Source organism: Callorhinus ursinus, unplaced genomic scaffold (genome assembly GCF_003265705.2).
Source record: "Callorhinus ursinus isolate GAN/ISIS: 27379988/994484 unplaced genomic scaffold, GSC_fseal_2.0 scaffold13, whole genome shotgun sequence".
Classification (NCBI taxonomy): domain Eukaryota; kingdom Metazoa; phylum Chordata; class Mammalia; order Carnivora; family Otariidae; genus Callorhinus; species Callorhinus ursinus.
In genome coordinates, this window is record NW_027397075.1 from 125,503 (window position 1) to 143,967 (window position 18,465).

At 44.5% G+C, this 18,465-nt stretch overlaps 1 protein-coding gene and 3 pseudogenes across 1 annotated transcript in view; 1 reads left to right on the forward strand and 3 right to left on the reverse strand.

The window, feature by feature from the left end:
- Positions 1 to 16,324, reverse strand: part of LOC112811454 (acyl-coenzyme A synthetase ACSM2B, mitochondrial) — a 33,526-nt gene extending 17,202 nt beyond the window's left edge. The window contains 7 exon segments of the mRNA XM_073900258.1: positions 5,738 to 5,881; positions 7,106 to 7,313; positions 8,183 to 8,208; positions 9,951 to 10,044; positions 10,047 to 10,080; positions 14,441 to 14,625; positions 16,264 to 16,324. Of these exon segments, the coding sequence (XP_073756359.1) occupies positions 5,738 to 5,881; positions 7,106 to 7,313; positions 8,183 to 8,208; positions 9,951 to 10,044; positions 10,047 to 10,080; positions 14,441 to 14,617 (683 nt within the window). The 5' untranslated portion in view covers positions 14,618 to 14,625; positions 16,264 to 16,324.
- On the reverse strand, positions 597 to 1,658 carry LOC112811501 (histone H1.8 pseudogene; annotated as a pseudogene).
- Positions 1,714 to 2,702, reverse strand: LOC112811503 (small ribosomal subunit protein uS2-like; annotated as a pseudogene).
- On the forward strand, positions 2,743 to 3,930 carry LOC112811502 (ADP/ATP translocase 2 pseudogene; annotated as a pseudogene).
- Positions 16,325 to 18,465: the final 2,141 nt, after the last annotated feature.

The following is an 18,465-nucleotide window of genomic DNA, read 5'->3' on the forward strand; positions in this document are numbered from 1 at the left end:
TGAGATCTTGCCATTTGCAACAACGTGGATGGAACTGGAGGGTGTTATGCTGAGTGAAATAAGTCAATCAGAGAAAGACATGTATCCTATGACCTCACTGATATGAGGAATTCTTAATCTCAGGAAACAAACTGAGGGTTGCTGGAGAGGTGGGGGGTGGGAGGGATTGGGTGGCTGGGTGATAGACATTGGGGAGGGTATGTGCTATGGTGAGGGCTGTGAATTGTACAAGACTGATGAATCACGGATCTGTACTTCTGAAACAAATAATGCAATATATGTTAAGAAAAAAAAGAAGAAGAAGATAGGGAAAGAATGAAGGGGAGTAAGTCGGAGGGGGAGACGAACCATTAGAGATGATGGACTCTGAAAAACTAACTGAGGGTTCTAGAGGGGAGGGGGGGAGGGGGATGGGTTATCCTGGTGATGGGTATTAAAGAGGGCACATTCTGCGTGGAGCACTGGGTGTTATGCACAAACAATGAATCATGGAACACATCAAAAACTAATGATGTAATGTATGGTGATTAACATAACAACAAAAAATTATTAAAAAAAAAAAACTCGGGCAGGATCTCCGTGTCTCCACCCCAGTTCTAGCTTTCAGCCTCCGCCTTCCTACTGGCCAGTTTGGACGATGAGGCCTTGGTGGGCAAGTCCAGCCTCCTTGGGCCCTTGGGGGCTTCTGTCTTCCTGGCCAGGGGTTCAGGCACCATCTTAGACTCACCAGCCCTGGGAAGAGCAGCGGCCTTGGCTTTGGGCCCCACCTTGGCCGCATGGGCAACGACCTCTTTAGGGACGTGATTTTCCCTCTTTTTGGCTGGAGAAGCAGTACCCTTCTTGGCCTTGGGGACCGTGGGTTTTGCACTCCGACTCCCAGCTTTTGTTTTCCTGTGGGCCTCACCACCCTGGCTCTTCCTTCTGCCTTTGACCTTTGACTTCCCACTGGGCCCGGTGGCACTGGGAGGGGCCCGTGTGGCCTTGTCTGGCTGTTGGGAGGCCTTTCTGGCCTCATTCGCTCTTGCTTCTTGGTCTTTGGTTGGGCCACCTTTCTTGGGAGCCTTCTCCTTGGCTGCACCTGGTTTGGAAGGAGCCATCCTCACCTCTCGCAGCTTCCTGGGTCCCCTTTTCACCTCGCCTGGGTTGGGAGGGTCCTTCTTTGCCTCCCTTGGTTTCTTGGGGACCTTCTCCTTGGCCTCACTGGGTTTCCTGGGGGCTGTCATGATGGGTGTCTTCTTGGGTTGGACTTTCCTCTTATGCTTGGGAACCAATGTGAAGCTGCCAGTGGCCACCCTGGCCTTGGAGTCGGTGAGCCGGACAAGCAGGCTGCGGTGCATGCCTGTGGCCAGGGCCTGCTTCTGCAGGTACTTGAGCCAGAGTACATCCACCGTAGGGTACTTCTGCAGGATGTAAACCTTGATGGCCGCCACGGAGGTGCCCCGGCGACGCTCCTCCGCCTGCAGCGGGTCCCTCCAGGACCATGCGCAGCACGGGAGGGTGGCAGCACGGCCCTCAGGTGGTGCTGCGGCTCGGGCCTCGCTGTTCAGACTCAGACACCCTGGACGACCCCACTGTGGAGGGCAAGGAGGTTGAGGACGTTGAAGAGGTTGAGATATCACTGGAGGCAATGCTCCCAGGAGCCATTGCATACGCAGACGCAGATGCAGATTGTCAGACCCCCTCCCAAGGCGTGAGCTATTTTTTTTTAACTGTTTATTTTCCGTCAACCTTTTCCATTTCTATTTCCATTTTGTGTGCCTTTGTGGAAGACCAGCTTAAGACCACTCAGTGGTTGTTCCTACCCATTCAATGGCCTGAGCAGTGGGAGCTGCAGACCAGTCTTCAGTGGCCGGCTGGGCGCTCCAGTCTTCAGTAGGGAACTGCTGAATAGGCACCAAGGGCACCTACATACCTTCAGACCAGTCTGCGACTTCAGGCTGAGTAGCAGTGCACTCAGGAGCTGGAGCTGTCCATTCACCCTGAAATTCCTCCTTGGTCACAGCCTTTTCAGCAGCGGCCTGCTCTTCCTTTTCAATCTCTTCAGGATCTCTGTAGAAGTAGAGATCAGGCATGACCTCCCATGGGTGTTCTCAGGAAATGGTGACACGCATGCGCGGAACTTCCCTGGCCAGCATCCACATCAGACCCACTGAGTGAGCTCCCTTGTTGTTGCAAGGGATGGCAATGTCCACATAGCGCAGAGGAGAGTCTGTGTTACACAGAGCAATGGTAGGCAGGTTAACATAGGACGCCTCTATAAAAGGCTGGTGGTCAGCCCTGGGATCAGTAACCACCAGAAGTCTCGGCTCCTGGAAGGCTGCCTGGATCTGGTTAGTGAAGGTTCCAGGAGTGAAGCGGCCGGCAATAGGAGTGGCTCCGGTAGCAGCAGCAAATTTCAGCACAGCTCGCTGGCCAGTATTCCTGGACGATATGACACTGACATCAGCTGGGTTTTCAATGGCAACAATGGCACGAGCTGCCAGCAGAAGCTTCTCCCAGGTTCTCTTCAGATTTATGATGTAGATACCATCACTTTTCCTTTTGTAGATGCACTGTTCCATTTGAAAGTCAAGGTTGGTGCCACCTAAATGGGTTCCTGCTGCAAGGAATTTGAGGACATCCTCCTCCTTCATTTGCAGGACATCAAGGGCTCCAGACATTGTGAAAGTTTCCCTTTAAGTTACGACGGGAATGCAAAGCAACGCCGCATAGACCCTTCCCCGGGTAGCTCGGAAAGGACAGGCGGGCGGTTCCAGCCGGTTCCTCCCGTAGTCCCGCAGTCGCCCGTCTCATTCCTTTCAACATGACAGATGCCGCTGTGTCCTTCACCAAGGACTTCCTGGCGGGTGGAGTGGCCGCGGCCATCTCCAAGACGGCGGTAGCGCCCATCGAGCGGGTCAAGCTGCTGCTGCAGGTGCAGCATGCCAGCAAGCAAATCACAGCAGATAAGCAATACAAGGGCATTATGGACTGTGTGGTTCGCATCCCCAAGGAGCAGGGAGCCCTGTCCTTCTGGCGCGGTAACCTGGCCAATGTCATCAGATACTTCCCCACCCAGGCTCTCAACTTCGCCTTCAAAGATAAATACAAGCAGATCTTCCTGGGTGGTGTGGACAAGAGTACCCAGTTTTGGCGCTACTTTGCCGGGAATCTGGTGTCAGGCGGTGCCGCTGGGGCCACATACTTGTGTTTTGTGTACCCTCTTAATTTTGCCCGTACCCGGCTCGCAGCCGATGTGGGCAAAGCTGGAGCTGAAAGGGAATTCCGAGGCCTCGGTGACTGCCTGGTGAAGATCTACAAATCTGATGGCATGAAGGGCCTATACCAAGGCTTTAATGTGTCTGTGCAGGGCATCATCATCTACCGAGCTGCCTACTTCGGTATCTATGACACCGCAAAGGGAATGCTTCCAGATCCCAAGAACACTCACATCTTCATCAGCTGGATGATCGCACAATCCGTCACAGCGGTTGCCGGGTTGACTTCCTACCCATTTGACACTGTTCGCCACCGAATGATGATGCAGTCAGGGCACAAAGGAACTGACATCATGTACACAGGTACAGTAGACTGCTGGAGGAAGATCGCTCGTGATGAAGGAGCCAAAACGTTTTTCAAGGGGGCGTGGTCCAATGTTCTCAGAGGCATGGGTGGTGCTTTTGTGCTGGTCTTGTATGATGAAATCAAGAAGTTCACATGAGTTACTTCCTAGTCTTTCCCCCACTGTGAACAGGCATGTTGTATTATATAACATATCTTGAGCATTCTTGACAGACTGTTGGCTGCCTATTTATCAATGGCAACTATTCCACTGGTTGAAAACGGGAAGCAATAATACTCATCTGACCAGTTTTCTCTTAAAGCCATTTCCATCATGACAGGACTCAATTATATTTTTTATTTCAGTCACTCCTGATAAATTTGAAGAAATAAAAAATACCTGAAATATAAAAAAAAAGTGAACATATTCACTTCTTCAATACCAGAGATAAATTGTTTACCCCTAACTTCTTCAAGGAGAACTGAAGTTTTTTATCATCTGCTGTAGCCGTTCTATGAACCACCTTCTTCTTTCCACGGGCAGTTCCTTTCCCACCAATGCGCACTTGTGCTTGCAGTTTGGCGAGTTTCTCCTGGTTCGTGATAGTTTCTTTCATCTTGTTGGAGTGGAAATGGGACTGTGCGGCGGAATAGGGTTGGCGCTCAGGGGGTCTCGGGCAGACCAGCTCGGGTCTTATTCTCATTTTATCCCCAGAACTTAATACAGTTTTTGGCATGAGGTAACCACCCAGAAAATGTTTACTAACAAAAGACATCTAAGTGAATATTCTAAAAAGTGGCCTTGTTAAGTTCAAGTTTGGTTGGATAGAGCTCAACTGCCTACACACAGTTGAAGGTCCTATACAGGGTGAAATGTGTATCCTTCCTCTCTTCAGGCCAGAATAAAAGTTATTAGCCCTGTCTTAAAGCAAAAATGATTTAGGCTAGACACAAAGAACTTCTCTGTGGCTGGGAATCATCATAGTATGTGTCTCTTACCGAGGACAATTAATAATTTCAGCTCTGTAAGGAAATTGGGTCTTTTTGGCATATTGGGACCAAATTTTGGGGTGAGGGGTGGAAATTTAATATCTTACTTACATTTAAGTGATTTATCATCCCATCTTTTAGAAACTGCATTTTACTATAGCTCTTCTATTAAATAATTTCTATTAAATAATTAAATTTTCTGGTACTACAGACTCATAGATGGGGCATTTAAGTTTTTTACGTTTTTTGCATTAAAATATTTTTCCAGTTCTAGTAATAGACTTAACATGATAAGCAGGATATCCTGAAAAAAGAAAAGACCCTGAATATCTCTTATTATTATTGCATGACAACCTTGGCACAGTATTTTGATTCCATTGATGAGGTTGATATATTGTAAAAGAAAATTCTGAATTATGGGATCTGAGATTCAGAAATTCTGAGATCTCAGTTCATTTCATTACAGTTGACCCTTGAACAACATGGGTTTGAACTGCATGGGTCCATTTACATGCAGATTTTTTTCAATACAGTATAGTACTGTAAATGTATTTTCTCTACCTTATGATTTTCTTAATAAAATGCTCTTTTCTCATGCATACTTTATTGTAGAATACAGTATATAATGCATATAACATACAACATAGGTGTTAATTGATTGTTTAGGTTATCAGTAAGGCTTCTGGTCAACAGTAGGTTATTAGTAGTTAAGTTTTGGGGTAGTCAAAAGTTATACCTGGATTTCAGCAGCACAGGGGCCAGTGCCCCTAACCCTTGTATTGTTCAAGGGTAAACTATAATCCAATTATAGCTTCCACCTCAACAGATTTGAGAAGTAATTTGATGCTGACAGCCAAAATGCCCTCTTGCAATGTGGGCAGCATCAAAGCAAATTACCAGCATTCCAAAGGACAAGATATAGATGGACTGGAAGGGGAAATGCCCATAGACCTTGTGCTAATCCCATTACACACATGGCTCAAAGCACTGAAGGTTTAGAGATCCAAAGTTATCTGGAACAAAAATGTCCCACCAAAGGTCACTAGATACCCAGCTTGCTAAGCCATGCTCCCTCTTGCCCAGCTTCCCAACTGTCTTTCTCAGAAGCAGCAGAGGGTAGCCCATGCAAAGAGAACTGGATTTGAGCTCAGAAAAGTCTCAAGCCTTGGTCATGTAGTTTTCTGTAGAGCGAAAGGGTTTCTCTTACCCAGCATCCATCTTGGCCTTGATGCCCAGGCTTGAGTGGGAGTGTTCCACCATCTTGGGAAGGCCACTAGTCCCACTGGTGAAGTAGATGGCAGCTGCTTCTTGGCTTCCAGTCTCTACACAGCAATGAGTGGTAGATGCTTCTCTGACAAAGACACAGACTGTCACATTCTCAGATCTCCCTGGGACATTAGATGTCCCAGCGACTCATCTCTTCCCACCTTCCCCCATGGGTGTGCTTATGAAGGATTAAGATCAAGGGATTCTGAGTCAGTCACACTTGGGCTCAAAACCCACTCAGATTTGGCACTTTATGTGACTTCAGACTATTTATTTAACTTCTTTGAGTTTCACTTTCTGTATCTGTGAAACATCATCAATAATATCCATCTCATAGAGTTACTGAGAAAATTAACCGTAACCCAAAGAAAATGAGCAACTTGCTCGGCAAAAACTCCATAAATGTTAACCTGATTGTTGTTGGGAGCCCTCACAGGATACCAGTTAATAGTAGGTGCTCATTTAGTATCAGTTTTCACAATACAACCTCCTCTAATCCCTTGACTTCCCTCTCTTGAATATCTCCTCTAGTGTCCCAATTTCAAGTCTTTCAAACCTGGTTGCATGTTGTCAACTTCTCTAACAGTTATCTTAAAGACCATGACATTAGAAAAAGCTTTTGTTCTCCCTAGGTCTGTGTCTCTAATGGAGGGAGTCCAGACATGTGACAGGGAAATGCGTTCTTACAACCAAGCCTGCCATACACTGCTGGAAGGACTCATAGAGTCCTCTGCTTTAGAAGCCTAGCTTAGAGATACAGAGGGTGAGAGGAGGATATTCAGTATATCATCCTCTGCGTTTTACCTCAGATGCTCTTGGCCTCACCTCTGATTCCTGCCAGGTTTGCTGTAAACAGCTCTGGGCATTTCAATTCACTTGGTGGTGCTTCTGGTGTGGACTATGGCTGATTCACTTTGTGCCCCAGGATTTATCTGTTGCCATGATGGCATGGGACTCTGAGCCTGCTCTGCATGCATGTATATGCAGCCTGGAAGTATGGGGTAGATGATACCCACCCCCCATACAACCGTCCACCAATGGGGCTCAGAGGCTGATGGCTCCAAGATTGTCAGTCCTTCAGTGGATAATCCTGAGAGGCATTCTGTGAGGTCCCTGCAGATCAAGCCCACTTATAGCATGCAGTGACTCAATAATAAACTCTTAAATTAGCTTTTCCTTCATCCCTGCTTCACACTCCCCAGTCCCACACTCTGCTTGCTGGAGCTCCCAAATAAAGCACGTACACATAAGTGCTTTGTTCAGTTTCCACTTTTGGTGAAAACACAGGCTGAGACATGTAGAAACTTACCGTAGTAGTGTCTTAAAGTCCAGCCACCCATCCCGGCTTTTCTCAGATACCAGTAGCTTTATTTTCAGAGAAGGGCAGTCAGAGGCCACAGTGTCCACTACCTGGGCCACTTCATCCCCAGCCACGATGGCCCTGGCTTTAGACACCTGCAGCCTATAGAGAATGTCCTTGGCTTTCATTTGGATAGTCCCGGGCATGAAGACGAGGCCTAGAGAAACCAAATGTCTTAGAACTGGGAGGGATGGTTATCTTCTTCCCTAGAGAAGCTTGATGTAATCAACCAGTGGGGAGCAAATGGGGGAAGAGGGGTTGAGGAAGGGATGACCAATGGGGAATATCAGTAGCAAGGCACCAAAGATCAGAGAGTGATTTGAACACCAATTTCCTGGGTGTGTTAGAACTGTAAAGGGTCGACCAGGACTAAGGAGAGAAACTGAGTTGCCTGATGTCATGCCATGGACAGTCTAACCGCCTCACACACATACACACACACACACACACACACACACACACACACACAATGCCCTACGGAAGTTTCCCATATCCAAAGACTTTCATAGAGTAATTAAACTATGGAAAGGCTCTTAGAATTTCTCCATCCTGCAACACAGGTCCTGCTCTAGGGCCTGGTTACTTCTCCCAAACCTGGAACATGGAATTTTCTTGGGCAAGAGTGCTCTTAGCTTTGTTTTTGTCTTCTATCTTGATAAGACCCATGTGATTTTGTTTATTCTTCTGGAGAATAACGACTTATGTTTCACCATTTACAAAGTTTATTTCACATGTTCCTCCTCATGCACAGCTTTTACCCCTGGCTCACTTTCTTCCCACTCTTAACATTTCAGGATCCACACTGCAGACCAGTTAACCACCTCCAGTGTGTCTCCAACACAATGGCCATGTTGAGTCAGGCCCACAGAAAAACAGACACATGTCCCCCACTAAGTTCTCCTTCCCTTCAGACGGTAATCTCTCAGGGTGTCATCTTCCTTGTGTGGCCTGTTCACTCTCTCCATGGGGCCTCAAGTTCCTACTTTCTACTTCCTCTGATTACTCCTACATCTTGACCGTACTTACATCTTCCTCCTTTTTGATGAGAATACCTGTTACATGTGAGAGAAGCCAGGAGGGGTCGGGTGGGAATGAGGGTAGGTTGTGCAGGCATTTCTGTGACTCTCTCTTACACCTCTCCACTTCTCATCTCTCGAATCTAAAGGTTGATGATTCTTGAATTTCTGTCTCCATCTCAGACATTGTGCCCTTCAATGCAACATCTCACTTTCCATCCCTTCTTTTCTTTTTCCCATACATACTTTAATTGATATATAATAGACTTATAACACTGTACTAGGTTTACCACATAATAATTTGATATATGGATATATTATCAAATGATTACCACGCTTAGTTAACATCCATCACCACACATAACTACAAATTTTCTTTTCTGGTGATAACAACTTTTAAGATCTACTCTCTTAGCGGCTTTCAAATACACAATACAGTATTATTAACTATAGTTCCCATGCTGTACATTACATCCCCAGGACATATTTATATTGTAACTGGAACTTCTCATCCCTTCTTGAACATCACATGGGTACCTCTAACTCAACAGTTCCCAAACTGAACCTGCCATCTTACCCTGACAGCCCCATATCTGCTTCTCCCTGTGGTCCTCACTTTAGTGAAAGCCCAAAGCATCCATCCAGTTGCCAGAGTTTCTATGACTTCTCCATCTCCCTGGCTTTTTTTCTCTATCATATGTCATTCATCAAAAAATGGTATTCTCAGTTTCTTCCTAATTGCCTCTTAAATCCACCCACTTACCTCCATCTCCACCACCCCATCCAAGGTTGAAGCCAGCATCATTCCTTGTTTCCTGTCTGGGTTTCCCAACCTACTCTAGCCCTCCATCATCCCATCTCTATGCACCATCCAGGGTGACCTTTTACAAACAAAGTATGATGATGTCACTCAATCCATCTATGCTTTTCCATTCCTCACTGGATAAGGATGAAGAACCCTCACCATGGACCCCAGGGTCCTGGCCATCTTTCCAGGCTCACTTGCCACTACGTTCTCCTTGCTGCCTCTAAACACATAGATATCCTTCCAGGTTTTCTCATAATGTGCAAGCTTCCTTCCTCTCTGTGCTGTTCCCTCTGCTTGGGGCATTCCTCTCTGCATCTTCTCCTGGCTGAACCCCACTTATCCTTCAGATCCCAGCCCAAATATCACTCCACTGAGACTTCAGTGACCCCTCAGATTAGTCAGTTAAGGTCTCCTTTTATCACAGGGGTTGGCAAAATTTTTCTGCAAAGGGCCAAACAGTAGATATTTTAGGCCTTGTGGGCCAGATGCTCTCTGTCCCAACTACTCAAGTCTGCCATCGTAGTGCAAAAGCAGCTACAGACAATATGTAAACAGGGTATGACTGTGTTCTAATAAAACTTTATTTACAAAAACAAGCAGCAGACCAGATTTGGTCTATAGGTCATCGTTTGCCAACTTTTTTCTTTCAATACGTTCTTATAAAATTCTCATGCCACTTATCAAAATTGTGATTCAATAATTATGTGTGCAATTAATAGTTTAAAGACTATCTCTCTCGAAAGATCTTTAAGCCCCATGAATGTATAGACCATGTTTTGTCTACTCTGTAGACTCTAGCACAGTGCTTGGTGCACAGTTTACTTAAATAATTGAATGAAGGGTGGTATTTCCATATGAGGAGAGACAGCATGCTATGTAAAGGGGACATCTTTTGGGAAGGGTGGTGGAATTTCTCTGCCAACAGCTTCACAAGGGAGATAGTGACCAGGCCAAGCAATCAATTACCAACCTGCTCGCATGCAGCCCAGGGTCATTGGCTGCCTGATGGCTGAGTTCCCTCAGTTGGCTGAAGTTCCACACTATTTCATCCCCATCACCACTCACCACCACAGGGCTGGGCCTGGAGGTCGCCTGCCGGCCTGAAGAAAGAGAAGATCTGCTGATCAGGGTGGGCTGGCACACACATGCATGTAGAATAAATCATGTCTTGGAATTGTCACATCAATGCTTAGTAGACTTGTTGATCTCAGGATCCCCTCTACACTCCAAAGAACTTTTATTTATATGGGTTCTATCTATCTCTATTTACTACATTAGAAATTAAAATAGAGAAATTTTACAAATGTGTGTTTTTACAAATAACAGATGCAAACCATTATACATTACCACAAATATGATATGTTTTAATAAAGAGGTAAGTATACTTTCTAAAACAAAAGACGGAAAAGAGTAGCTTTGTTTTACATTTTTGCAAATCTCTTTCACATCTTCCTTAATAGAAGACAGTTGGATTCTTTTATTTGTTTCTACCATTATGTTGCAGTGTTACCTGCCATGTAGTCTCTGGAAAATACCACTATATACTTGTTAGAGCATGACAGCAAAAAAGGCAAATTTATCTTAGATTTATTTATTTGTTTTCCCCTCTCTAGGTATTTATTTTTTGTTTTTCTTTTTTATTATGGTCAAATATACATACCATAAAATTTACCATTTTAACCATTTTTATTAACATATAATGTATTATTTGTTTCAGGGGTACAGGTCTGTGATTCATCAGTCTTACACAATTCACAGTGCTCACCATAGCACATACCCTCCCCAATGTCCATCACCCAGCCATCCCATCCTTCCCACCCCACTCCACTCCAGCAACCCTCAGTTTGTTTCCTGAGATTAAGAGTCTCTTATGGTTTGTCTCCCTCTCTGGTTTTGTCTTGTTTCGTTTTTCCCTCCCCTCCCCTATGATCCTCTGCCTTGTTTCTAAAATTCCTCATATCAGTGAGATCATATGATACTTGTCTTTCTCTGATTGACTTATTTTGCTTAGGGAATACCCTCTAGTTCCATCCACATCATTGCAAATGGCAAGATTTCATTTTTTTGATAGCTGCAATAATACTCCATTGTATATATATACCACATCTTCTTTATCCATTCATGGCAGTTCCTCAAAAATTTGAAAATAGAGCTACCCTACGACCCAGCAATTGCACTACTGGGTATTTACTCCAAAGATACAAATGTAGTGATCTGAAATGGCACATGCACCCCAATGTTTATAGCAGCAATGTCCACAATAGCCAAACTATGGAAAGAGCCTAGATGTCCATCATTTTAACCATTTTTAAGCATACAGTTCAGTGGTATTAAGTGCATTTGCCTTACTGTGCAATCATCACCACCATCCATTGCCACAACTTTCTCATCTTTCTAGATGGAAACTCTGTCCTCATTATACAAGATCTCCCCAGTTCACCACCGTCCCAGCACCTAGCAACCAGCATTCTACTTTCTGTCTCTATGAATTTGACTGCTCTAGGAACCTCATATAAATAGAAACACACAACATTTGTCCTTCTGTGACTGGCTTATTTCACTTAGAGTATCTTCAAGGTTCATCCTTGGTGTAGCATACGACACAAATTTCATTTTCTTTAAAGGCTGAACCATATTCCATTTTATGGATGTGCCCCATTCTGTTTATCCATTCATCCACTGAATCTACCTTTTGGCTATTGTGAATAATCCTGCTATGAACATGGGTGTACAAGTATCTCTTCAAGACAATGCTCTTCATTTTCATTCATTTCCATGTATTTTTTAATTTTTTTAAAGATTTTATTTATTTATTTGAGAGAGACAGAGAGAAAGAACATGAGCAGAGAGAAGGAGAAGCAGACTCCCTGCTGAGCAGGGAGCTCGATGCAGGGCTTGATCCCAGGACCCCAAGATCATGACCTGAACCAAAGGCAGATGCTTAACTGACAGAGCCACCCAGGCACCCCATATTTTTCAACTTCTTCTTTGATTTCCTGATTGACCCATTCATAGCATTGTGGTCAGAAAATAGGCATGGTATGATCTCAATCTTTTTGTACTTGTTGAGGGCTGATTTGTGACTAGTATGTGATCTATTCTGGAGAATGTCCCATGTGCACTTGAAAAGAATGTCTATTCTGCTGCGTTAGAATGAAATGTCCTGAATATATCTGTTAAGTCCATCTGGTCCAGTGTGACATTCAAAGCCATTGTTTTCTTGTTGATTTTCTGCTTAGAAGATCTGTCCATTGCTATAAGTGGGGTGTTAAACTTCCCTACTAGTATTGTTAATTATAATATGTCTTAGTGTTGGCCTGCTATTGTTGATTTTGATAGGAGTTCTCTGTGCCTCTTGGATTTGGCCATCTGCCTCCTTCCCCAGATTAGGGAAGTTTTCAGCTATTATTTTCTCAAATAAATTTTCTGCCCCCTTTTCTCTCTCTTCTTCTGGGACTCCTATAATAGAAAAGTTATTATGTTTGATGGAGTCACTGAATTCCCTAAGCAAGACCCTGCTTTTGATTCTTTGGGATATATATCTAAGAGTGGAATTATTAGATTATATAGTAATTCTACCTGAAATTTTTTTGAGGGGCTGCCACACTGTTTTTCACAGAAGCTGTACCATTTTACATACCCACTGGTGATGCACAAGGATTCCAATTTGTCTTAGTTTTGTTTCGAGATAGTTTTGTTTTCACAGATTACCCTGAGTCTCAGGTATCCTCAGGGTTCTATATCATAGTCTGAAAGCAGTACTACAAAGTCAGAGAAAATTTAATAGTAATTGTGTTAGATAGTTAAAAATTCCTCAGAGTTGTATCCTTTTGTACTTTGACCAGTAATGTGCAAAAGTGTCATTTTCCTCATAGTCCTGTCAACACAGTATGTTGTCAAACTCCTGTATTTAACTAAACTGGTAGGTAAAAATATTATTTCAGTGAAGTTTTAACTTACATTACTCTTACTATGAGTGGGGTTGAGCATTTAAGAAACGTTGGAGTTCACTTTACTTTTTTTTTTAAGATTTTATTTTTAAAGTAATCTCTATGCTGAATATGGGGCTTGAACTCATAACCCCAAGATCAAGAGTCACATGCTCTACCGGCTGAACCAGTCAGGAGCCCCTGAGTTCAGTTTTCTGTAAACTGTCCATTCATATAACTTGCCCACTTGTATATTTGGTTGTGTCTCTTTATTCTTGATTTCAAGGAGCTCTTTTCATGTTGGCACTATTAACTCTTATGCTGTCATAGGAATTGAATATCTTCCCTCAGTTGTCACTAGTTTATTTTGTTTATGGCATTGTCAATGTGGTGATTTTTTGATGTTTATATAACTAATTTATTAAATAATTTCTTTTATGGATTCAGGATTCTGAGTCATGGTAGTAAAGACCTTCTTCATTATTCTAAGGAGGTATAACTTTCAAAGAAAAGCCAGAAATCTAAATTTTTATCTGAAAAATTTCAATTTTAAAATGTTGACTTATTATTATTATTATTTTTCAATATTTTATTTATTTGAGAGAGAGAGCAAAAGAGAGGGCTTGTGCAAGTGCCCACCCCCAAGCGGTAGGAGGGGCAGGAGGAGAAGCAGGCTCCCCACTGAGCAGGGAGTCTGATACAGGGCTCGATCCCAGGACCCTGGGATCATGACCTGAGCCAAAGGCAAACACTTAACTAACTGAGCCACCCAGGTACCCTTACTATTATTATTTTTTAAGAGTGCCTGCACCATGGGCCATCTTCACCTAGAGGCCCAGCATTTGTGATCTGCACATCAAGGTTGTGTCATGGTGTTGGGACCTGAGGCCAACATCATGGTATGACTCCTTTTGAGCACCATGCTCCACCTCTTCATTCATCTTCCATGCTCTAGAATGGTGCGCAGAACTTTAGGGGAAGGCAATGGCAGAATTAGCAATGAATGGGGTGGAATTCCAGAAGTCCAGGGAGGGAAATTTCCACATTGCTTTCTTTCTCTAATATCTCATAATGGAGCCCCTTTGAACAATCCCTGCCTAGTGGCCACCCTATTTATACACCCCTAATGACAAGGACACATAATTTTCTGAGAAGACTGACTCAGTCTTTGGTCAGTGCTGACTTTCTCTTACTAAACTCCAATCTACTTTCTCTATGACCACAGCTCCCTTTTCCTTATTTTACCCTGGGAGGTCACAAGAGAGCATGTATGTAAAGGCAAACTGTGTGTCAGCTGCCAGGGCTGGGGTGGGGAAGTGTTCCAGATCACCCCACCCAGCACCAGCCCCCAAGGGCTCCTTTCTGCCAAGCTCATGCTCTCTTGCTCCTACCCATGCTGCCTTCATGGAAGATGGACATCTTCATAGCTCATCATAGTACTTGACACATAAGTGCTCAATGAATACTTATGGAATGAATGGATGAATTAATGAACTTTGTTCAACTTTGTGCCCCTTTTCCACCCCATTACCCTCTCCATGCCAGCCCAGTGATCTATCACATCACTAGCAAAGTTAAATTTGGCAGGGACCTCCTGGTGACCCCACTGCAGGGATGCCAGTTGCTTGGTATGAAGGTGGACAGTGCAACCAGACATCTGGGCCCCCCATTGGATGCAAACCTGCTGGAGTTTCCACAGCCAGTGCATGGTCAGACCTGTGAAGCAAAGAGGTCACAGTGGTGAGTCTTTCTGGTATAGACTACTCTAGGTCAGCTGCTTAAGGAGACTCATCACAACCTTCCAGGGTTCTTCCAGAAAGGAATCTGTGGTGGTTATGAGTGAATTGGCACTCAGCATTCAGTTCTGTTTCCCTCCGGTGTGCCATTCTCCAAAAGCACAACACCCAGTCTAAATCCTATCTCTCCAGCCCTTCTGACAGTCCTATAAACACCCAATTTCATGCAATAAATACCTTTATGTTTAAAATGCTGTGGTGTGGTAGATTAAATTGCTTTTTCCAACAACTGCCTCCTCCCTATAGTGGGATTATGTGACCCCATTCATTTTCGCGTGACTTGCCCAGTGCATTCTGGGGAAGAGGATGTATCCACTTCTCATTGGCTTTAGCTTGGTTTGTGGGATATGCTTTGGTCGATGAGATGTGAATGGATGAGACTGTGTAGTTGGTCAGGAACTCTTGCATTTCTGCTTTCTATTATGAGAGTAACATATCCCAGATAGGTGCTGTACCTTCAGCCTGGATCCCTGGATGATAGCACATGTAGAGCTGAGCTGAGCCCTAACAGCCATGGCCAACACACAGACCCATGAGAAAAAATATGTATGGGTATAAGCTTCTGAGGTATTTGGGATATTTGTTACCATAGTATGTGCTGACTAATACAAACAGCATCTATTTCCTTCAACTGAATCTTGACTGAGATATCTCTTTTTCCAGGCAAAGAAAAATTTAATTTGGGGAGTGAAACATTCATTACAGGTATACCTCAAAGCAATAAAACACTTTACTAATAACATAAAGGATCTGTTATTTACCCTACTTACTAACAATCATAAATAAGCAAGTCTCTATTATCCATTAGTCTCTCAGGTGGCTATCTAAACCAGCGACATTCAAACTTTTTAATTAACTGAGGTATCTTGAATACTATGCACCTAGCACATGGGGCCTATACCTAGAATCACTTTAGAAATTATAACTGTTATAATTATTGTTTTCATCTATGGTTTGGCTCCAGGGAAAGTAGTTCCAAGGCTGTGTAGGCTGGTGTCTGAGTTCCAGCATGTGCACCTTGATGGGGGTTGCAGAATTTACCTCTAGGACCTTTGATTCGAGGAATCTGGGTAGGAGTCCTGCCAATGGCTGAATTCCCATCCCCCATTTTCTAGGTGGCAGCAGCCAGAATACTCAAGGTCTCTCAACACTTTTGTCTCCTCTCCTATTTTCTACACAAACAAGTGAAGATACCCTTACCAGCTCCTAGGCAAGAATAGTTATTGCTTTTGTACATTCTGGTCCCTCTCTCTTTCCTTGGCTGGCTCTTGCTCATCCTTCTGGCCTCACCTCCTCTGACAGGGCTCCTTTCCTGACTGCCATCCAACTCCCACCCCCTTTGACTGCCCTTCTCCCAGCCACCTCAGTCCCTCCCTTTGCTATGCTAAAGACACTTTTCCTTTGCCCAGTGCTGCCTCCTCACTAAGACTGGCCCTTTCAAGTTTCCTAGGGATTGCAGATTGCTTTTCCCTGGAGATTTTCCCTCTCCTCCATAGCCCTGACTTCTAGAGATCAGTTAGTGACCCATCAGTCCACCATTCCTGACAATAGTGCTCACCTGCCAAGTCCTTTGGGAAGTTTCTGTGAGGATCTCTTGGTCCACCCTCCTCCTAAGCAGATAGCTCCTGAATCCCTACCACCTTTGGGAAGAAGGCAGCTAATCAAGAAGATAACTCCAGAATCCCTGTGGCCTTCATGGAGAGCAGAGCTAATCATTAACTGTGGACGACTCCAGGGCCTTACCTGGGGTGATGGCAGTCCTCCCTGCTGTGTTTATGGAATGCACAGCCCCAGAGCCTTGTCAGGCATCAGGGACAGTTCTTTTATTCCAGGGGGCAAAGAGGAGATTTATGTCCAGGACTGACAGCAAGTTCTAGCTCCAACTAGGGAGAGAGAAACAGAGCTCCCATGGGCTTGATGTACTTTCTTTCACCTTCTTTAACCCTTTCTTCACCTTCTCTTTTGATGATTTGCCTCATCTCCTTTATGCACACTCACTCCATACAAGATCTCACCCAGTATGGTAGCTTGGACCCCAACTGCCTTGCAGATTACCCTCACATGTGTCTCCAGCCTGGATCTCTCTGCTGCATCCCAATCTGCTTGACTTCTCCCCTTGGAGGTCCATTATGCATTTCAAACATACTTTGCCCAAAGCTGAGCACCAAATATTCTCTGTCTCTGCAAATTATCCCATCCCACCTATATTGTCTTGTCCAACTCAATGAATATTAGCTCTTCTGCAGTTCTGTTTGGGTCATAGGGTCAGAAAAACAAAGACTTTCCCAGGTCATCGAGGGGTTAAGATGAAAGCCCAGGGTGGAACAATACTTCCTTAAGGTCACACAGCAAATCAATCCCAGACGCAGGCCTAGAACCCTAATCCCGTAGAATGGCTCTCACCTGCCGAAGCTGCTGACTGGCAGTGGATCCTCAGACCCTGAGACAAGAGCTGGAAAGCAGAGGGCTCTTATCCTCTGAGACAAGCTGTTTTCCAGAAACACTCACCTAAGAGAAAAAATATTGCAGCTGATAAGAGACTTCTGACATTACAGGTCACCTCAGATCTTGTATCCTCCCAGATGGAGAGAGTGCCCCAGTGCCACAGAGCTTGCCTGTCTGCTCTCACTCTGGCCATTATGCACCCCAAGGATCCACTCTTAAAAGAATTAGTCCTTTGAGGTGCTGGCCTTCAGTGGTTCATACGCTAAAAGGGTCCCCATGACCAGCAGGTACTAGGGCTCCCTAAATGCAGAGGTCTCTGTTGGAGACATGAGTCTTGGAAATGGACAAGATTAGGGTGTCAGTTACCTGGCAATGACTAATCATTGAGGGCACAAAGTAACAGAAACCTAATCAGGAGACATTTGAGGAAGCCAGAGGGCTTAAAGACACTAGAAGCCAGGATCCAAGGTGAGAGTCTGGGGAGATACACCTAGAGAGGATACTAGAAGCAATTTGGTCCCTTTTTATGCTTTTCTCTGGGCAACCTAGAAATGATATGGCTCAAAAAATCTGCTGATGTTGAGCAGCCATCATGTCCTGGGAAGAATTCCTCATCTACCCCGGGGAAAATTCACAGGATTCTACCACCTAGCCCCTCTGGCCCTGAAAGTATCTGTCCCTTCTTAAATATCCCTGCAATAGCTATTCCTAAATATCTCAGAATCACACTGTCATGAGTCTCTTAATTTTCTTCCAGGAAGTTCTCTCCAGTGTCTGCCTAAACACCTCTTGCTGTTGCTGTTCTGTACCCTCTCACCACCTACCTACAATGGGGCTTCAGAGCACCAGGAACAGGAAATCAGCTGGACAACCCTTTCCCTTCTGTCCAGTCACTTCTTTTATCTTGATCACTTTGCCACAGAGGGGAGGAAAACAGGACCCCAGCACAAGGAGACCTAAATCCTGCAGAACTAGGGACCTGAGTTGCTGGCCCTCTCTAAGGCTCTGTTAAAGGACTTTAAGAAATAGTTTGTATGATAATGTGCTGCAGATCACAGTAGGAAATACTTACCAGAGGCTTACCTGCTTACTGGGACTACCTGAGATCTCATTCGAAAACTGCAATGTTAATAGTTTCCTAACGGTGAACCAGTGTCTCATGTTGATGACAGTGTCTTTTTCTTGAAACAAGTTGCCAAGGGCTAAAAATAAAACAGCCAAAAATGAAAAGAAAAAGAAGAGGAAGAAGAAGAAGGAAGAAGAAGAAAGAGAAGGAGAAGGAGAAGGAGAAGGAGAAGGAGAAGAAGAAGAAGAA